The 22,698-nt window shown below is 46.5% G+C and overlaps 1 protein-coding gene across 1 annotated transcript in view; it reads right to left on the bottom strand.

Annotated features, from left to right (window-relative positions):
• TRIM9 (tripartite motif containing 9) overlaps positions 1–22,698 on the bottom strand; it is a 150,129-nt gene that overhangs the window by 85,018 nt on the left and 42,413 nt on the right. The window contains exon 3 of the mRNA XM_046655063.1: positions 21,900–22,694. Coding sequence (XP_046511019.1) covers positions 21,900–22,694 — 795 coding nt within the window. The remainder of the gene's footprint in view (positions 1–21,899; positions 22,695–22,698) is intronic.

The raw sequence follows: 22,698 nt of genomic DNA, 5'->3' as shown, positions 1-22,698 counted from the left end.
AAAATTTATAATTCAAAGAAGCTCAGTGAACTCCACATAAGATAAACTAAAAAGCAAACAAATCAACCAAACACACACCCAGACCATGGTAGTGACACTCCTAAAAACCAAAGAGAGAGAAAATCACAAAATTAACCAGAAAAAGACACATTACCTAGAGGGGATGACAATACAAGTGACAGCCACCTTCTCATCAGAAACAAGGAAGGAAAGATGGTCACAGAACACACGATTTTTAAAGTGCTAAAAGAAAATAAGAGGCAGAATTCTACATCAATGAAAATAACCTTCAAAGCTTAGGGCAAAATAAAGACATTTTCAGATAAACAGAAGCTAAGAGAATCTGTCTCCAGAACACTTGCACTAAAGGAAATGTTACAAGCACTTTTTTAGGGTGAAGTGGAATGATATCAGATTGCAATCTGAATCTGCAGAAAGGAACAAAGAGCACCTGAAATGGGGTAAACATATATGTATGATATATAAAGACTATACACTTTTCCCCTTAATTAATTAAATTTATTAATGTATTTAACTTAAGGAATATGACTGTTAAAGGTCAAAATTACAACACTGTAGGGTGGGGTTTACACATATGTAGACGTAATATATATGATAACAGCAAAAAGCAAGAGGTGGGGAACTGAACTGCCTGTTCCAGGGTCTCTGTTTTACGTCAATGTCAGCTCCAGGCAGACTGCGATCAGTTAAGGGTGCACATTAGACTCATGACAGTAGCCACTAAAAATAATGCTAAGAACTTTAGCTAAAAGCCCAATATAGCAATTATCTTAAACCCTAAAAAATGTCTGATGACCCCAAACAAAGGCAGGAAAGAAAAACAGAGAGGCCAACCAACCAGGCAGCAATAAGCAAATGGGGCCAATAGGAAAATGGCAGAGTTAAATCCACCCTACTTGATCACTATATTAAATTCAAAAGTCTAACCACCCCAATCAAAAGGCAGAGATTGACTGAATAAATTAATCCCAACTATAAGCTGTCTATGAGAGAAGTACTTTTTTTTGGTGAGGAGATTGGCCCTGAGCTAACATCTGTAGCAAATCTTTCTCTTTTTTCTCTCTCCCCAAAGCCCCAGTACATAGGCGTATATCCTCGTTGTAGGTCATTCCAGTTTCTTTATGTGAGATGCCACCACACCACGACTTGAAGAGTGGTGTGTAGGTCTGCACCCAGGATCCAAACGGGCAAACCCCGGGCCACCTAACCCCAAAGCACGCAAATTTAACTACTCGGCCATGGGGCTGGACCCAAGAGAGGTACTTTAAATATCTGTATTTTAAAGGTACAAAAGTTAAAAGAAAAGGGACAGAGGGCCAGCTCCATGGCATAGTGGTTAAGTTCAGCACACTCCGCTTCGGTGGTCTGGGTTCCCAGGTTCAGATCCCAGGTTGAGCCTATACCCACTTGTCAGCCATGCTGTGGGGGCAACCCACATATAAAGTGGAGGAGGACTGGCACGGATGTTAGCTCAAAAAGAGGAGGATTGGCAACGGATGTTAGCTCAGGGCTAGTCTTCCTCAGCAAACAAAACAAAGCAAAATAACAAAAAAGAAAACGGGCAGAAAAAGAAAGAAAATAATAAAGAGCAGAAACCAATGAAATTGGAAACGAACAATAGAGAAAATTTTAAAAGTCAGTAGTTGATTCTTTGCAAAATACTGATCAAGAAACAGAGATAGAAAAGACAGATTACTGACAAGAGGAGTGGAAGAGAGGCTATCCCAACAAACCCCATGAACATTCAAAGGATAACCAGGGAACATCACCAACGGCTCTATGACAGCGAATCCACGTGTCAGATGGCTCTGTTCAGGCATGAGTTACAGAGCTGCTGGCTGTGAGCTCAACAACAGTGAATTCACAGTATGTATTAAACAAGGTGTCTATAAACAGAAACACATAACACGAGGTTATATATTGATCATGTGGCAAAAATGTTGCGACCAGAGGCTGGCAGGAAGCCAACTCCGCCTTCCTCCGAGGAGGATGGTTCAGCGTTGGCGAATTCAGTGTGCGCGGTGACTCCGCAGACCACAACTACCTCGAGTGACAAGAAGTGACTGCATGCCTTTGTAAAAAGTGGACAAACCAAAGACACACAGGGCCACGTGTCACCTGGGACATGAGACAGTGTATTTCTTTCTGGAGGTGAAAACTGTTGTTATTGCTCCTGTGGACTGAACATGCAAAGCCTGCTCATATCCTCCGGTCCCCGTAGGCACTGGACTCACACAGTCCAAGGTCTCTTTGTCTTGATGGAGATGGAAGGTGTCCAGAACCAGGATAGAAAATGATGAGTCAGAAATTCAGACAACAGGGACTGTCATATAAGATAATGTAAGATAATAAGATAGTGCAAATAATCTTGGGATATTAATACATTTACACTTTGAGGCTGATGGGGAAGACAGAATAAGACTCATATTGCCTAAGAAAGTGATGGCAAGTGGACACCATCTTAAATACCAAATCTGATGGGTCGGTACTGGTTTCTCAGTGTGCTGCATTAAGGATTCCAAGCTGTGTTTGAGTCACACCTGGATTCACTGGGAAAAGTGCCACGATTGGCGATGATGGTTGCCATGGGCCTGGAAAGAGGAGCGGCAAGGTGCTAGGTATTTGCCAGTCCTGGTCTCAGCAGTGTGAGGGGCACCAGGACGGGACGGCATGGCGACAAGGGGACCAGAGGGCACGGAAGGGATCTTTCTCTTCTTCCCAGTTTTGCTCTGGGCTGCCCATGCTTTTGCTCTGGGCAGCCCATGCTGCGCACAGCGGAAGGCACAAAGGGCAGGACTGGCAGCTCTGGGCTCCCAGGTAAATACCTGTACCTTCAGGAGGGTCTGGGAATATCCCCACTTCTTTCTTGATCATTAGGTGAAATTTCTCTCTTCTTTATGGGGAGACTCCTGAAATAGTAGTCTTCATACTGTATCTTATCTTATTACAGGACAAAAAATACTGAAGGAGGGTAAAGCAATTAGGTTTCTATGAAAAACCTATTTGTATATTTGACCCATATCCAAGGAAAGTTCCTTAACCTCTGAAATAGTGAACTATTATTTAAAATTTTCTATTTTCTTGCCATAGAATCAGTTATGGATTAACAGACTGTACTACCCATCTAAATAAGGATTTAAAAAATAAAACAGCTCACATAATACATAGGAGGAATTCAATTTTTCATGGACAGGGTTTAAAAAAAAAAGACATAGATAAGGAACAAAGTCTTTCTATTGAGATAATGGACCAGAAAAAGAAGGCTTACCTCTGGAAACTTTTGAAATTCATATTTAATATGAAATCACAATTACTTTTTTGGAGGTCACGGAGGCTTCAATTCATTTCTTATAGACTATTTGAATAGCTCTTACTTTCACTTAAGAAAGAATTGTTCTCTTTTGAAAATGTATTTGCAATTGCACTGTTTGCTCTTAAAAAACCCTTCTCCCTAAATTGCTTTCTGCTATCTCTCAGTGAAGCTATGAAATATACAGAAAACCTGATAAAGACTCGATAGAGAGCAGTGAGCGGGGCAGCAGCTCCGCGTCGAGAGAAGATTACAACTGAAAACAGAGGTGGCAGATCTTTTCTAATTAGTACCTCTGGCCCACAAGGAAAAAGCAATTTATTTCAGAACTAGGCTTTTTTTTAGTATGTATGGATAAAAAAGAAATTTAAAAAACAAGTGAGTAAAAAGAAGGCAGATAACTCAATGGAAAAGTGGGCAAAGGGCTTAGACTTCGTACAAATGAGGGCGTTTAAGTGACCAGACAATGTACGCAAACATGTTAACCACTGGTTACACAACTCTGTGATTCCACCATACGCCACTAGGACGACTAAAACGAAAACACAGACCTCAGCAAGTGCCGGCCACAGCGAGGAGCAGCCTGGTGGGACATCCCATGCCCCACCGCTCGGTCACGCTGTCGGGCAGCGTGCACTGATGCTAACCTTATGCTCACCCATCACCAGCAACCCTTCCTAGGGAAACACACAGCAGAACTGCTTACCTTTGGGCCTCAAAGGACGGGTCTGTAACGTTTACAGCTACACTACTTGTAACAGCCAAAACCTGCCAACTGCCCAAACACCCACCGGTGGCAGAAGGGATCAATTGTGGAATATTCTTAAAATGGAACACTATAAAACAACAAGAATGAATGATCTAAAACTGCATGCAGCAATATGAATTAATGCAACAAACATGAAGATGAGCAAAGAAAGCCACACGTAAGAGTGAGTGCTGTGTGAGTACATTCATGTGAGGCCCCAAACCAGGCAAAACCAATGTGTTGTTAGAAGTCGGGATGCTGGTGACCCCCGGCAGGGGCAGGCCAGGATGCAGGTGACCCCTGGCAGGCTCAGGTCGGGATGCTAGTGACCCTTGGCAGGGGCAGGCTCGGATGCTGGTACCCTTGGCAGGGTGGTTGGGATCATCCACTGGGAGGGAGCAAGAGCAGGGCTTCCGGGGGCTGACAACATTCTTTCTTGATTTAGTGCTAATTACACAGGTGTCATCAGTTTGTGAAAATTCATTGAGCTGTATATTCATGATTTCTACACGAAAACTTCCCGCAATGTATCTTTTTTCCTGCAGCTGCAGGCTTAAATAATTTTAGAAATTATCTTAGAAAACTTGCAATCTGGCAGTTCCTGCCACCTGACATAAAGCAAAAGAGCTAACGAGGAGTGGTGCTGTGCAGGGGCTGGCTTGTCCTGGCTCTTCTCAGCTCCGAGGTCAGTGCCCTCATGTCGGGTAGCCTACGTCAGCCATGGCAAATGGCACAAATGGCACAAATAAGGGCTTGACGTATTTACCAGCAACCGTGGACAATGACAAAACCCCCACATCTGTTTCTTCCGCATCAATAATCATCACTTGAGATGGAAGGATGTGGCACCTGAAATGAACACATTACTCCTCTTAGCAGTTCAGCACCGGACTGTGGCTCTTGTCCTCAGAGAAGGAACTCCAGGCCAGGTTCGCATCCCAACTCCATCTTAAAAATCCCCACGATGCGGGTGAGAAGGCCCAAGCACACTCACCCATTTTGTTCCCACCTTTCATTTTTTCAATCAAATCTTCCTTCTCACTTTAGGAAACAAATAGAAAAAAACAGCTTTTTATTCTTTCTGAACTGCCCCCTCCAGCCCGCTCTTTTCTTTCTCTGCAAGGAAATGACGAATGTCATCTGTGGACAAGAATCATGACAGATCCGCCAGTGGGATGTCCCACGCAGGATGGGGAAGCAGAGCTCCAAGCTGGGGGTCCTGTGCTCCCTCCACCTGTGCTGTCAGCCGCCCTCTCTCTGGCTCTGGAGCCCCTGGGGCACTTCCAAGGCCTCGTAAAATGAGGGGAACAGAAGATGCTGCAGATACCTGGTTCATCGTCCTTTGATCCCCAAATGTTGAAGCCCCAACGAAAAGACTTGAAACAGGAGGAAAATTAAAGAGCCTCTTCACAAAGGCACGAGCAGCAGGTAGCAGACAATTTTATCCAAGAGTCAGAGAAACATCAATAAATCCAGATCCCAATTAAAGTTGCCACTGACTGGGCGCTTGACTCTATCTGACGGTACCTCCTTCCACACACGAGAGGCTGGGGGTCCAGAGGAGTCAGCGGGTTGCCCAAGAGGCGGACACAGGTCAGAACAGGAGCCTCCAACTCTGCATCACCTGCTTTTCCTATCAGAGTTGGCCTCCGCTATTCCCAGTTCCCTGATGGACCCCACCCCCACTCTTATTCCATGTTAATGTTTCTGAAATTGAGATGTACCTTACAATTCGCTTTCTTATTTTTTTCTAGAAAAAAAAATTTTAAAGCCTGTTATTAAGTTGTTGGTGTCCTGGAATCTAGGCGATGTGAATTCACAACAGATATTTACTTTTGAAAAATAGGCATGTGCCAAAGATTTCTTTATATTGAAAGTGTCTCTAGTACATTTAAAATAGGACTTCGTCTACACAAAGTTTTCAGGAGCACACGCCCACCGGAGGCTGCATTTTGGAAGCACGCCTTAGCAGCTTGTTGCCTGTCAATCTTTTTCTCATTTTTGCTGCCCTCCTTAAAGTCATGGCCCGAATGAATTCCTTGCAAACACTCAGAGGTGAGTGAGAGTGAGGAAGCTTTGGAGCAGCAGGCTCTGAGGAAAAACAATTGGTGACACAGATGGCCGAACTGCCCTAACTCTCAGGGCTTTGGGGGAGGGGTCCGATCTGTCTCAGTTTCTCACTGCTCTTGGCCAAATTCTGAGTGAGGGTTAATTTCATGTGTCAACCTGACTGGATCACACGGTGCCCAGATACCCTGTTAAACACTATTTCTGGGGGGGGGGGTGTGAGGACGTTTCTGCATGAGATTAGCATTTGAATCAGCAGGCTGGGTAAAGCAGACGGCCCTCCCCAGTGTGGGCCAGCATCGCCCAATCCACTTGAGGGCCCACACAGAACAAAAAGTGGAGGAATGCTCTCTCTGCCTGACGGCTGAGCTGGGACACTGGTCTTCTCCTCGCTCGGACCAGGTCTTACACCATTGGCTCCCTGGTCCTCAGGCCCTCAGACTCAGACTGAACCACAGCACCTGCTCGCCTGGTCTCCAGCTCGCAGGTGGCAGGTCACGGGACTCCTCAGGCCCCAACTGCATGAGCCAATTCCTTATAATAGATCACAATATACCCTATTGGTTCTATATCTCTGAAGACCCCGGCTAATCCACCCAACTTCTACCTCATTTGGCGTAAAATGCACTGAACGCAAAAGAATCCTTCAAGGGCTCTCTTGTCAGAGAACATACAACTTAAAAGAGTATTACAGCAAGGATTCAACAACTATTCCGTGAAATAAACTTTAATTCAGCAAGCAGGGTTTACCCCTCTTCTTTTCTCACTGCGGCATCCCCAGCACCTACAAGAGTACAGAAGCACCAGGACGAATGACCGAATGACCTCTGAGCAGTGAAAGCATTAATCACTGAAGAAGGTCTCATTGAGCCTGCCCTGAGTAAGGGGGTGGGGGCGTGTTCACAGATGAGGGAGCCGAGTCACAGAGGGCTTAAATAACTTACCAGAGGTAAACTCAAGTACATGAAGAAGGCGACCTTTTCTGGCTCCGAAGCCTGGGCTCAGAATCTCCTGGCCCCTCTGCTGGAGGAGCGACACGTTCTCCAGGCCAGGGGTGCCTCTGAGGGGCTGTCATAACCTCCTGCCAGAAGTTTCTGTCTCCTGGGCCGTGCCTCTCCATTTCTCTATCCGCTGCCTCTGTGGAAGGTCCTGTGTCTTTCCCTCTCTCCCAGGAGGGACCGACGTGTTAGGGGACCAACTGTCAGAGTTTCAGCTGCCCTCCACGCTCCGTGCAGCTCTCTACTCTATGGGTGCTCCATTCTAATAAAAAACTCAGATTTATCACAAAAGACTTTCCCACCCACTCATTCTCTCATTCAGTCCGTGTCACTGCCCACTGGCAGGTGACACTAGCTCACATTACTCAGGCACTGATTCTGGCCGGGCGCTGTTCCAGGGGCTCCGTGTCTGCCATTCCCTTCATCCTCACCACAGTCCCGAGAGGTTGGTCTGATTATTATCTCCATTTTTCAGATGAGAGAATGGAGGCACAGAGAGGTGAAGGGACTTACCCAAGTTCACACAGCTCAGCGGTGGGAAGGCCAGGGGTTAAACGCAGCCAGCCTGCTTCAAGGCCCAGCTCCTTGCCCCTCCACTGTGTTGCCTGAACAACAGCAGATGAAGAGACAGAGCCCACTCTTGCGGCCCCACACCAGCAGGCCCCACAGCACCTGCGGGCAGTGCCCCTGTGCTTTAGCCTCAGCAGGTCTCCAGTCCTGGGGCCCCAACTCTCCCTTTAGTGCTTGCTATCAAAGGGCTCAACCAGAAACTGGTTTTTCGATTTCTGCCATGCTCATTCTATTTCCTGTTTCTCCTGACTATTTTACTGTCTGTTAACCTGCATCCCTGCTGTGCTTGTCAGATTCTCCCAGCTTTTCCCCCCAGTTTTACTGAGATATAATTGACACACATCACTGTATGAGTTTCAGGCACACGGCGTGAAGGTTTGACTTACACATCGTGAAATGATTACCCCAATAAGTTTAGCTAACATCCATCATCTCATATGGATACAATAAAAAGAAATGGGGGAAAAAAAAGAAAAGAACCTTTTTCCTAGCTTATATATAGTGTCAAAATGCTTGTCATCATTTGCTTTCAGTCAAAAAGACACTAATGTGGCAACTTGACCACGGCATGCAGGATCAACAGCTTTCAGGAGCACCGAGGGAGGAGCCTCATCTTTCCTGTAGGTGACACGAAGGTTGGAGTAAGGTGACCATGAGCCGTCAGACTTAAGTCCTGGCCCTCAGTCTCAGTGTCAAGCCGCATGCAGCCCTCCTACCCCAATTCTAATGACCGTTACTATTAAATCGAAGAAACAGTCCACGGCGGGAAAGACACTGACAGGCAATCACATCTCACAGGACAGCTCACAACGCAAATCCTATTCTGGCAGCAGCCGTTCCACAACCCCGGTTTTAATATGTTCCAAGAACCAGTTCTTCTCAGAAACACCTGGGAATAAAAATGGCCACACGCCACTACCTGTGTGACCATTATCCCGTCGTCTTTGGGGGCATACAGAAGTGCTCCGTTTAGGTAGTCACTGTGTGAATCTCCTGTTGAGCAGCTGAATAAACCCGGAGCTCGGTGCCACTAAGCAGCCAGGGGTCTCATGCTATGCCATCCGTGTCCCGAATCTGAGGCAACAGTGAGGGCCTCCCCCAGGCCACATGGGGCCTTGAGGTGGTTATGCGAGGGGGGAGCTCTGAACGCAGATCACCTGAAGTCCCTAACATCGCTGGGAAGGCTGAAGAGCAGCAGGACAGAGGGAGGTAGAGGGTTTAGTCTAACACTGATCAATATGACTTAATCCCTGAAAAAAACCAGAAGATGCGAACAAATACTAAGTGAAATTAATTTTCATGTCTAATATTTATGCAAATTTTATACCAATCCCTTCAGATATACTAATTAAAGAATTTCTCTAAAAACACTGGCTTAGTTTTTGATGGCTGCATCTCATAATGATAACCTTTTGTACATGTACTTTTAGAAAACTTACTAATTGACCATAAGCCAAAAGCCATCATAACATGCAAATTAATAACATAAATGATAGATTGATGACTTTGTTCTCATAAAAGTAAGCAGGAGCCTTAAGGAAGCGAAACTGTAATATAATTGAACTATTTGGCTCCACTCAGAAGACGACAATTGACAAGTCTTTGGCCAGCCTCCAAACTGTGTAATCACTGTCTACCTTCTAATTCATTCCTTCCCTGTTTTGCAGATGAAATTTACAAATTATTCTTTACTTCCTGCCTTCAGTGTAAGCAGGGCTTCCAGGCTCTACTGAATATCCACATTTCGTGTCAGTGGTGGCTATCTAGCAATGGATTCTGTGTTTGTATTTAGTTAAATCATTTTACAGCGTGTTTCAAAAGAAAAGAGTTATGTGAGTGCATTTTTATACAACCCAGATGTATGTGTTGGGACCTTATTTTATCACCCCAAGTGCTGGGCCAAGCAGATCTCAGTAACCTATTGTTGGGACCAGTGCCAGCCCTGAAGCTGCTACCCACGAGGTATGATTTGGGAGCTGTCGGCACTCAGACCTTCAGTGGGAAGGAAGCCAGGGCTGGGAAAACCAGCGTCAGGCTGGAGACAGAGGGCGCACAAGCCAGATGGGCGGGCAGAGAGACTCCCCAGAAGTTGCTGGTCAAGGACCTGGAGATGGATGAGCAGACTGGACACACACTGGTCAGAGCAAGGCATGCAGATGACCAGGAAGGAAGGCACATACATTGGACCCAAAGCTGAGCTTGCAGACGGGTAGGCAGGAACTGGAAGGTTCACAGGAGGAGGGGAGGGGAGGAGTAGAGAATGCTGGTGGTCAGGTAGGTGCCAACAAAGCTGACAAGTAGTGCAGCAAAAGGGGAGAGGACCAACAGGAGACTCTCTTTCACTTCATCCCACAAACTTCTTTTGTGCTTCTGGCTAGAGCAGAAGCCAATCCGAGTGGACGGCCACACTGCCGCGCGGCATTCTCCCAATGCGAGTGGATGGCCACACTGCCGTGTGGCATTCTCCCTGTGTGAGACGCAAAGCAGAGCCCACTGTCCACAAATCGCTCCTTTCCCAGCTCATGCTGAAACTGTACCACCAGACTGATCCTTTGAGCAAGGGCACCGTCTATTGAAGGGCAATGTTAAAAAAAGAATACCTTACTGATAATGTAGGAACACTAATTCAACAGTATACACATCTATAATTTCCCATTGAAGAGAACAACACAGTCAAGGTCACCTGGATAGGTGTGGACGTGCAGCACAGAAGAGCTGGGATCACGGTTGTCCGGGGCGCGGAAGAGCACCCAAAGGAGAGAACAGGGGACAGAAGATGGATGTCAGAGTTCTTAACCGAAGTTCTAAGAAAGCAGGGGTTTTTGGTAATATGTACCGTATGACTTTGGTAATTTACTGAAGTGTTCTGGGATTTATTTTTCTGTCTTGGGAGGGGGTTGGGGAAATGATCGCAAAGATCCAGTGTCCCAATTCTGTCAACTCATAACTCAAACGTAGGGGAAGAATCCACCAACTTGACACCCTGGAGTGACTTTTGTGAACGGTAACAGTAAGTAACAGAAACCACAGGACCACTGGAACTTTATAACATTGCACTGAAGTAGACTCCATCACCAAAGTCAGGAGAAGTGGAACTCGGGGCAGAGGAGGCACAGCCACCACATCCAGGGACCTTGATCACTACATTACTTCCTCCTCCTGCTTTTGGACCTTTCCATGTTTCCTATTTGTCAGGAGCCAATCCTTATAGACCTTATCTGAGCTCTGCCTCAGAACTGGCTCACAGAGCTTATTGGTCAAGGAATTAGCAGTAGGTCATAGGAGGCCAGATTTGACAAGTTTTTCCTCACACTCAGCTCTGTGTCTGCTTTTTGCTTCCTGTGTCTCTAAGAGATGAGACACTCCTATCGCTGTTCCTTCCATTGAAAAGTGAGTATGTCTCCAAGATATATAAAGAACTCTTACAACTCAACAATAAAACACAAGTAACTCAATTAAAAAATGGGCAAAGGATCTGAATAGTCCTATCTCTAAAAAAGATATAAAAATAACCAATAAGCACATGAAAAGATGCTCAACATCACTAGTCATTAGAGAATTGCAAATCAAAACCACAATGGGACACGACTTCAAACCCACTAGGATGGCTATAGTCAAAAAGACGGATAATAGCAAGTGTTAGTGAGGATATGGAGAAATTGGAACCCTTAGACATTGCTGGTAGGAAGGTAAGAGTGCAGCATCTTCAGGAAAGAAGAATCAAGAATATTCTCAATGCTAGAAGTATTAATTTTCTCTTTGGCTTCAGGGTTTTTAAAACTCATGTAAAATATTTATGTGTTGATTTGCCAATTACTACCAGTAGTTTTAGTAATTTTTTTTTTGAGGAAGATTAGCCCTGAGCTAACTACTGCCAATCTTCCTCTTCTTGCTGAGGAAGACTGGCCCTGAGCTAACATCCGTGCCCATCGTCCTCTGCTTTATACGTGGGACGCCTGCCACAGCATGGCTTGCCAAGCGGTGCCATGTCCACACCCGAGATCTGAACCGGTGAACCCCGGGCTGCTGAGAAGCAGAACGTGTGAACTTAACTGCTGCGCCACCAGGCCAGCTCCCTTACTAATGTTTTGTATCCACATAGCAAGACCTTACTATCAATTCAAACTTTTCCACAGAATTTTTATACACAGTGACCAGAGGAGTCATAAATCCATGTCCGAGTCTAGGTGTAAGGTGCCATTTTTGAACTGGGAGTGGTAGTTCCATTCTGCATCCTTGCACATCATACAAGTTTCTATATACTATATTTCTTGGTCTTCAAGGTAGACAGTAGAGAAAATTTTATTTAATACTGAATAATGTTTTAATTCCACCAAAAGCAGATTCGCTGCCATAAAGGCAGAGGACAGCCAGACAACATGAGCTGAATGTAAGTGTCAAGCCTCTTTACACTGGATGGATTGTGTCCTGAAAGCAGTTGACCATATTCCTTGCTGAGTCTTGGCCAGATGATTGATGATCAATAAAATCAGTAACAACTGCTTGTTGAAAGCACCACAGATTTATCTGTGCCACGTAGGATTTTTAGACTGGATGGAAGTCCACTTTCATCTGACTAACGTGCTCGGGGTAACATTCCAGAGATGCGGGAGGGGGCAGGGCATAGCATAAGCAAGACCACTTTATCAAGCTCACGAATTGGTGCGTCTGGTGATGGCATAAATCTCATCAGGAGCACTATGAAATGGACTACACACATCTAGAGTAAAATCCACTGCTGGTTATCTGCACAGATGAAAAAAAACTAAAGAGCAAATGATTAAAAATGGTGGATTATGTTATAGAGTCATTTCCCTTAGCTTTGGGGAGTAGTACTTAGAGTTGAACCTGTGCATGTTTGACTTTCTGAGCATTTGCTTCCTACAAAATCAAAAAGCTTTGGGTGGAAACTGTCACTCCCCACTTCACATTTACTGCATTCTGCAACCTGCTTTGTTCAGAGACCAGATAACGTCTTAGACTGACGTACAGCATGGTCAGAGCAGCCCGGCTCTCTCGCAGGCTCTTCCTGGAGCATGGGAGAGCATGATAAATACTTGGCATCAAATAGTTGCCTCTCAAAATGCAAGCTGCAAGCAAAGGAAAAGTAAAGAGAGGATGAACGAAAATCTCAATAAAGCGGAACTGATGTTATCTGGCTGGAAAGTCAGCCTCATACAAATAAATCAGCAGTAGATGGGAATTAACCATTTACGTGTACCAGCTAACGACAGAAGGCAGCTATCCCCACACCAAAGGACAATGCCTGGCATTCGACTTCCAAAGCTAATTCTTTAAGGAACAGTTTCTTCTTGGATCAGAGCTATTCACACAAAATGCACAGTTCTGGTTCTACGAAAGCCTTGTGAAAAACAATTTTATCTGCCAGTGTTTAAGTCCATTCTTCAAAAGTAGGCTTTTCCAGTTCACATTTTCCTTTTTATATATATGGTAAAACGCAGGTCAGGAATACATGTATTTTCTTTTAACGTCCTCAGCAAAAGACACAAAAAAGAAATGAAAGTTAACACAGAGCAGATACCTGCTTACAGGTTTAAACATATTTCTGTTTTCCAAGATAGACTTATAAATATTTTGGATTTGCAGAAATAAAGATACTTAAAATGCCAAAAAAAAACCCCTCTACTTATTCTTTTATGTCATCTCTGTCTATAAATCTTGAGATGATTATTTTGTTAGAAGAGGGACAATAAATCCATGGCTGGACTGATGGAACCTCACTGTCCATCTGTCGCTAGCCTGGTTCTGACAAGGAGGCAGGACGCACCCCTCACAAGGTAACTGGCCTACCTGGTGCATCTCCAATGATCTGGTCTACAGAATACTCAACATACTTGTCTCTTCATTCCCTCCGTGCCGTATTTTCCTCTCTCAATTTATTTTGTCACAAGGGAAGTTAGGAGACAAATGACTTTTAATTTCTCAGTAATTTTCATACATGAGAACTAAAGGATCTCAGTTATTTGTCACGTCACTGTAATTTATAAGACCATAAAGCCGTGCTTTAATAACTCTCATAAATATATAACAGGTCCTGTATTTCCTGTGATTATCAGGAGGTAGGACAGACAGAAGCTTAGCACATGAGCTATGGAGTCAGACAGCGTGGATTCAAAGCCTGGCTCTGCCACTTAGAACTGGTAGGACTTTCTCACCTTTCTGTGCCCCAGTTTTCTCGTAGGAAGATGTGCAAATTCTGAAGATTAAAGGAGAAAATGCCTGGAAGGGGCTTAGAACAGTACCCGGCATATAGTAAATGTTTGGTACATTTTTAGCAAAAAGTATGAAATACAGGCTTTTAAATTTAATTATTACTGTCAGGCTAATATAGCAAGTTTGAAATATTGGGATATGCTGCCAATCATTAATCTTCTTCTTACTGATTCTTTTCTTCTTTAAACAAACCTTTCTTTAACATCTGCTAAGTGCAGAAATGGGGGGAACAAAGATATGTAAGAAACGTCTATGACATTGAGTTATTAGGGTCCAGCGGGAGACTCTAATAGGTGCAATTATAACACAGTGGGAGGAGGTCCAGTGTTGGAACACAGAGGCGGGAGCTATGAAGGAGGGTGGTAGGAGACAGAAGACAATGTGGGGCCACACTGTGAAAGGGAAGGAGACCGAGACGACCAGGTCTGTGTAGACATTCTGGTACAAGCAAGAGTTGAAACCACGGGGTGGATGAGCCTGTGGGGATAGGCACGTCCGGGAGGAGAGAAAAGTCAGGGATGTTTATTTACTCGTGAACAGAAACTCAACACGTTTTCTTGATTTTTCAGCTTAAAACGAATCAGTCAAAATGAAGAAAATTCTCTTTCTACAGTCAAGAAAAACTAAGTGTGTAAATAAGCCCAGCTGGGGTGGGGATGCTGCTGTTTGGGGGTCACTCCGGGGAGGGGGGGGGGGGGGCGGCCGGGGGTGGGGGGGGGGGGATGCTGCTGTGCTGGGGTCACTCCGGGGCCGGGGGGAGTGGCCTCGGGTGCTGGCATGGGGATGCTGCTGTGCGGGGGTCACTCCTGGGGAGGGGGAGCGGCCTCGGGCGCGGGTTGGCAGGCTGGTCTGGGGCGAGGCCGTCGAGGCCGGCTGATTGGACCTGGGCTTGGCAAGCTCAGTGGGGTGACCTGAAGGTCTAGTCTCGGAAATGGTGGCGGTAAGGCCTGGTGGACGAGGAGAGGGCTGGTGGGGAAGCTGGGAGGCCACAAAGGTCAGGGAAGAGGTGACTAGGCAGATGGTGCTGACTAGATCGGTGGCCACCATGCTGCCTGGAAGCCAGAAAAGCTAAAGAGACGTGCAGGCCAGGGCCAAACAGGAGGGGAACGAAATCGGGTGACTTCCCCAACACCCGTGTTAAGTGCATCCCGTGCATTCTGCTTGTTTTTTCCCATCTTCTCACTCGGAGCTGGTTCTCAGTTTAGGACAAGAGGCCCTAAACCAAGTTTAGGGTTGGGAATAAAACTGCCGTGAGAATGCCCCAGGGAAGCGGTTTTGGCTCTGAGGTGTCTTTGGGATGAATTAGATATGAAACCCAGATAGTCTCTATAATCTAGGTAGGCTGCTGGCGGCCCCTTTATAGCTAACTCTTCTTCCAGGATTAAAAAGTGACCCTGGATGTCAGTATGAAAACACTGGGAAAGCCTGGAATGGAAGGGCAAAGCCCTCTGCTAACTTTCAGAAACTGTTGTGCTGTGTGGTCACAGGAGCAACATTAGAATTTTACCCTTTCAATGGTGTCTTTTTTTGCTGTATCAAAAGTACTTTAGGGGCTGGCCCGGTGGTGCAGCAGTTAAGTTCACACGTTCTGCTTCAGTGGCCCGGGGTTTGCCAGTTCGGATCCTGGGTGCAGACATGGCACTGCTTTGCAAGCCATGCTGTGGTAGGCAACCCAGATGCCTGTGGTAGAGGAAGTGAGCACGGATGTTATCTCAGGGCCTGTCCTCCTCAGCAAAAAAAAAAAAAAAAAAAAATGGAGGATTGGCAGCAGATGTTAGCTCAGGGCTAATCTTCCTCAAAAAAAAAAAAGTACTCTAAGAACAATCTATTTCTACTACAATTTAATGAAAAACTCACTCAAACCAGTCATTTGGCATCATGCATACTTCAGTGTTCTCTATACTTCTCCGTCTTCTCTTGCACTATCAGCACCTCTGCAGCTTCACTTTGGAACCAGCTCAGGACATCCGTGCTGCAGCCACGACGCAGAATGTCCAGGTGGAGGGAAGGGCTTTCTTCCACACCCGGACGGGCCTCCTCTTGGACTGCACAGGCAGCCTCCTGCCCCACTGCTCTCAAAGGATCTGCCCTGGGCTTTCCTCCTGCTGAACCATGAGACCAGGAGCCGGGTTTGTATCAACTGACTCTGGCCATCAGGGCCGGGACTGGGGCGAGGGAGGCGAGGCCCCCTCCTCGGGGTGGAATTTAAGGGGGGTGCCCAAAACCTCAGTTATCAACACAAATACTATTTTAACACAATATTTTTAAGAAGTAAAAAACGAACGTAAAAAAATCCATGATGAATAAAAGGTCAAAATCTTAAAGACAGGATCGATATTCCTGATTTTTTGACTCAGCTCCAGTATGGTTCAGCATGGCACTGTTACCAACCTGGTCGTTTTACAGTGTTGATATTTTGCTCATCATGGACTTTTCTGCATCCATTTTATTTTTCAGACGTTGCATTACAATATTTTTTCTCTTGATTACTCAGTTTTTGGTGCCCTCGTGAGCTCTGCACCTGTGGCGAGTGTCCCCCCGCCTCCACCCCCTCAGTCTTCTGCATCCGCCTAAGCAGAGGGGTGGGGCTGTGACCCCGACAGTCATCAGCAAACACCTGCCGCCAGCTGAGCTGGTCAGTCTTTCTCGGAACTCGAGAATGAACTCAGAGACACTAGTTAGATGACAGTGGACAGCTGACCTGAAACGTGGTGCTGAGCTGGGCTGGAGAAGACTGTCGGGTCTCACGCAGGCCAAGGAGGCCCATCCCAACAGACAGAAGCAGAGATGAGAGGGAGGTGTGTGGAAAATTATGGTATCTAACATAGTCTCTGCCCCCTCTCCAGGATCCTTCTCTGGCACCCCTCTCTTTTGAGAGTCTATTTCCCACAGCACGGAAGCCAGGCTTGGCCACATGGTTTGTTTTAGCTAACGGAACGTAGGCAGAAGTGACATGCCACAGCTGAGGGGAACCCGTAAGTGCCACTGAGTGGCTCTGCTTTGCTCTCTTCCCTCTGCTGTAGGTTGGCATATCCCAGATAGGCTCTTTCAGACTAAGTTCAAGACTAAGGATTGGGCCGGCCCTGTGGCCGAGTGGTTGAGTTTGTGCGTTCTGCTGCGGAGGCCCAGGGTTTCGCCGGTTCAGATCCTGGGTGAGGACATGGCGCTGCTGATCAGGCCACGTTGAGGTGGCGTCCCACATGCCACAACTAGAAGGACCTGCAACTAAGATATACAGCTACGTACAGGGAGGATTTGGGGAGATAAAGCAAAAAAACCAAGAGAAGACTGGCAACAGTTGTTAGCTCAGGTGCCAATCTTTAAAAAAAAAAAGACTAAGGAGAATATAGACGAGGGCCACAGCTGACTCAGTGGGCACTGACCTGAGTAAGAAATGAGAAGCTGTTGTAGTTCACTGAGATCCAGACATTGTTTGTTACAGCAGCATAACCTAGTCCAAGCTGACAGAGAGAGGGAACCTAGTTTCTGGCTTTCCAGTTCCATTCTCCTTGTAAAACAATTTTTGTTTAATTTCCCATGAAATCCTCTGAGATCACCTAGGTGACTTTTTGTTCCTTACAACCGACAATCCCTGACAAAACTGACATTATTTAGGATTATTCTGCCCTTCAACATTGGTCTTACTATGGATTCTGTCTTCCTGTGTGCCAAGGTTAAGTTACACACATACACACACTTTGAAAGCGTCTAGGTGACAGGAGGGCAATTGATCGTACTGATGCAAAGATAATTTTTGCCTGTGCATTATTCTTATTACTCACAGGTGGCTGTGATAATTTTCTCTTACTTTATGCAAACTGTGATTTGACCTGAAATTCCAATTAAGAGCATCTTTTCATGGCACATAGAGGAAGAACAATTTGATACTTCAAAGCGATAACAATATCTTCATTGGAGAATCTTAAAAAAACTGAGTCCTAACGGTTAGGATTTTAGCTTTGTTATTGAAAAGCAAAATACCTTTTTAAAATATATGAATACATCTTTGTGTAGCGTTCTTATTCCTTGAGCTTAATTCAAGCGAGCATTCTCCCTAGACCTAATGACGGGGCTCACTCCTCGGGCCACTTCCAGGGCAGCCTCGGTCGTACTGCACCCTGCCCTCTGGAAGGAGCAAAGGACCCCATGTCTGGGAATGAGACTTCTGTGCAGTAATTGTTGACTAGTGAGAATAACTTCTGTTTTATGCAAAAACTCCCTTTTGTGCCAAACCGAAATTACTGTTATAAACATTTAAATTATTTTTTCAAAATACCTTCACCAATTTCACTTTAGCTCCTTTACACCCGTGTGGGAGCGAGCAGACACATCACGAGACTGCCGTAAAAGCACCAGCGAGTAAGCGGCAGCACCAGGTCTGGAATTCAGGTCTCCTGCCATCTAGGTCTTTCCATTACTTTTCCATACAAAGAGCAACAATTTACTTCTCTGAATGTTCTCCTTAATACCCGTAAGAATGGTTACATTGCAGACAGAACGTTCTGATTGTACCAAGAAGTAAATTTTTAAAAATTTAAAAAACATGAGCATATGCTACCTGTTACATTTACCACAGGAACATCTAGATTATATTGTGTTCACTGCTGATAACACAGTTAACTGAATACATTTTAGTTACATCAAATAACACATTTTGTTACACAAGTATTTGATGAGATGCCACCATACTACAAAGCACAGATTTTTTCCGGAATACTTTGAAAATGAAAGCATAACAACTGACAGTTTATTTTTAATGTTTAAATTGCAAATCTTCATTAAAAAAAAAGGTAAGAGAAATAACATTTGAGACAAGATTCAGAATAAATAGTCAGCATTTAAGATAGAAAAGAAAAGAAAATCCTTACTCAACAGCACAAACAGAAGAAAATGCTTACAAATATATTCAGTGATTGATAAAACACACCAGGAATTTAAGGATAACGTTTGATTTAGGAATGTGAATTGCTAAAATTACAAAGCAATAATAATGTTTCCATTTGCCTATTTGAAAGTGTACAAAACCATTTTTTTTATGTAGCAATTCTTTATACTAACCTGAGTTGGATATAGGAATACAGCAAGGGCTGTTACTAAATAGAAACTGTTACCTGATATTTATAAGGCCACTTTATGCATTATTATTTGCCATGGATTTTGAAGGGCAAAAATATCTGAAAAGTATTTTAATATGGTCAATTGACAATTTAAGGAATTTTAACTAGCTGTTTTTAAAACCACTTAAAAAATAAACTCATCCATTTTGTCTTGAATGTGTAAGATGACGGCTCAGTGCCCGAGGAAAAGATTTATTCACAGGATTTTCTTTATCACTAGAAATGACTAATTAATATGGTAGAATATTAATGAAAACTTTCAGGTCTAGTAATCCCTGTGTTGATAACTAACTGCCCAACTTTGGGAGAATTACTTAGTGTAATTCTTTCCTCTTCTATGTTTTGAAGGGTAGAGAAATTCTGGCCCATGAGCTTTTGTGAAGACAGAGGTATTATTGCTAGAAAATAAATAGACTATACGAGAAAATCAAGATTAAGGTGATATGGAGATAGGGTGGGGGAGTAATGTTCATTGTTCATCTAACAGATGATAAGTAAATGTTAAAATCTGTCCTCCTTCTGCTTTATGTTTTTCTTGGCAGCTTAATAATCCTTATATTGACTGAACAAAAATTATACCTACTTACTACTTTGGAAAAAATATGTAAAAGATCAGGGAAGAAATTTTTTTTTTTAATGAACTAATGTTCCCTTCCTAGCCTACTTATGTCATGTCAAGAATAACATTATTCTTTTTTAGCAGACATCCAAATTTCAACCCAGTCCTCACCACAGTGTCCACTCACATCTTCTACTACTGATAAAACAAATGGTTTAACATTTGAAATCTACATGGGCTTGACAGAGATTTAAAGGTTGCTTTTGGTCTTAATGAATAAAGTATAGGCCCTTCTTCACAGAAAAATAATGCTGTGGTTTGACCACCCTAATTAGCCTGCAGCTCTAAGTTATTTTTCCGGACAGAGTCATTAATTTCTTAGTTCCAAGGATAGTTTTGAAGGGCAATTCAACATAGGCTATAGTTAGCAGTTTAAGAGTGAAATCACATTATGAAGAAAAAATTGGCTGTGAACTAAAAGTTTTGAAAACTTTCAAAATTAAATGTCATTTAAAAAAATTTAAATTGAAGTGTTTTAAAAATAGTGGTTCATGCCTAGTGGGGCTCAAATTTGCACTGGATTAAATCTCCATCAGGACCAATGTGGTTTAACAGGTTACCTGTGAGAACACAGATGACCATAAACACAGACCACAGCCAGTTAATGCTGAGTTGAGAAAACCTCCCTGATTGCTGAAAATGGTGATTTCCTTTTTCTCCCCGTGTCTCTCTCTCAAAGGCCAGCCTTTCCAGTCTCCAAGGAATGCTAGGGAACCATGAGTGGGGCACAGCTGAGGCCTGGGCACCATCCTCACTGCCCGGCCTCATCCCAGGGCTCCAGACTCAGTGAGAGAAGAAAACCTCGCTACAATGATGCTGAACACCTGCCCTGCCCTGCCCTTCGCATCCCCAGGTAAGTGGATTATTGAAAAAGTAAGAACCAAATTTATGCACATCTCAAGAGTGGTTCCCTTCCTTCTAAGCAGCGTCAGCATAACATTATAAAGAGGTCTTTCCTCATGAAGCTTATTTTCCCGTGCGTGTAGGGAGCAATAGATAAATACAAAAGTAACATGATAATTAAAATACACAGCATGCCAGTTAATGCTGAGGACTACTGAGAAAAATAAAGCAGGGAGCGACCAAGGGGGTGTCTGAGACGAGTGGCAGCAATTGTGGTCAGAAAGGTCTCACTGCAAAGGCGACCTCTAAGCCACCATCTGAAGGAGGCAAGAGTGAGCCACCCGGATCTAGGGTATTGGGAAGAGTCTTCCGAGCTGAATGAACATCAGATGCAAAGGCCCTGGGGCTGCAAGGTGCTGCTGTAGGTTGAGGAGCAGCAAGACGGAAGGTGTGGCTGCAGCAGAGGGAAAGAGTGGTAGGAAATGGGGTCGATGAGGTTAAAGGGGAACAGGTCATGGAGGTCCTGGTTGCCCATTCTCAGGACCGTCTAAGGAACTAGGGACCACTGGAGGATTTTGAGCAGAGGAGCGGCAGGACCTAACACGTTGTTGAAGCGCCTCTCCTTTACGCGGCTTTGGTGGAGGCGCCAACAAGAGCCCAGAAAGAAAAACCTGGTAACAGGTGTCCGCAAGTTTGCAGACAACTACCGAGGGGAAAGGGGTTGGTTGAATCCTGGACAAACGGGTGGGCGGGTGGGTGGAGGAGGTGTTACCTGGGAGGTGCACCTGCCTGGCTCTCAGGCCGCGACCGCGCAGACACCTGCGGTCCCGCCAGCCCAGCCCCGGGACCCCTCCCGGAGGGGCAGGGCCGCCGCCTCCAGGCCGGTTGCCATGGCGACCCCCGGCTCCGCTCCGCGCCGCGCCGCCTCCAGAGCGCCCGGCTCCGGGCCCGCATCCCGTGGCGCGGATCATCAGCATGCCGCCCGCGGCACTCCCCGCCCCCGCGGTGACTCAGGCGCCCGTCCCCCCGCCTCCCCCGGCCCGCGGCCCGGGCCCGCAGCCGGCTCGGCCCAGCTCCGCAGCGCTCTCCCGCACGCCCGCGGCGGCGAGGGGGCGTTTGCGCCTGGCCCGCAGGCCGCGCACCGGGAGGCCTGCCCGGAGGCATGCCCCAATCGCTCTCGGGGGACATTCCACTCCCCCGCGCGCCGCTCAAGGTCCCCCCGCGCTTCCTGCACTGCGCCAGCCCGGGGAGGCAGGCCCTGGCGGCACCTGCACTGCGCCCGCGGTGGGATGCACTGCGCGCAGAAGAGGGCCCGGCGCCGCAACGCCCGAGGCCGGAGGCGCGGGAGGCGGGCGGGTTTCCGTGGGCTCACCTTGTGCAGCTTCCACATGGCCCCCAGGGCCTTGACCTCGTGGTTGGAGTGCTTGCCCTCCTCCAGGCACTGGTAGCACACGGGCATCTTGCACTGCACGCAGTACATGCTGTGGTTCTCCAGCTCGTGGTCCGTGCAGGTGGAGACCTTGCGCGGGCTCAGCCGCCGACTCACGCGGCCCTGGGCCGGCGGCACCAGGCGGTGCTTGGCCAGGGGCCCCCGGGGCGGGTGGCAGCGCAGGCGGCACGGGTCACAGTAGAAGACGTCGCACTGTTCGCACATGACGGTGGCCTCCTTGGGCGCCTTCTCGCAGAGCTGGCACTTGAGGGCCGCGGCCTTGCTCTGCTGGTAGCGGTCGATGACCCCCTCCAGGACGCGGTTCTTGGGGAAGCCGCGGAGCCCCCGGTCGTCCAGGATGAGGCTGCGGTGGCACTGCGGGCAGGTGATGCAGGAGTTGCGGGGCACCGGGGCCAGCGCCGGCGACAGGTGGGCGGCGGGCGGCGGCATGGCCGGGGGAAAGACGCGGACGCCGTTGGGGGACTTCTGGCTCGGCGTGGTGGGCGCGCTGGCGAAGCCCCCGTAGGAGCCGTAGCCGCTGTCCGCCTCGCTGTACAGGCTCATCTTGTCCAGGTCCAGGTAGTCGTAGTCGGAGGCGCCGGAGCCCGAGGCGCGCCGGCTGCGCGGGGACTCGGACTCGGGCGTCTGCACCAGGATGTTGCGGGCGCACGCCTGGCACAGGTTGTGCGAGCAGGGCAGCAGGATGGGCTCGCGGTAGAAGGAGCCGCACACCGGGCACTTG

The sequence above is a fragment of the Equus quagga genome, chromosome 2 (assembly GCF_021613505.1).
Source record: "Equus quagga isolate Etosha38 chromosome 2, UCLA_HA_Equagga_1.0, whole genome shotgun sequence".
NCBI lineage: Eukaryota > Metazoa > Chordata > Mammalia > Perissodactyla > Equidae > Equus > Equus quagga.
The sequence above is the reverse complement of the archived record's forward strand: the minus strand, read 5'-3'. Positions and strand labels throughout refer to the sequence as shown.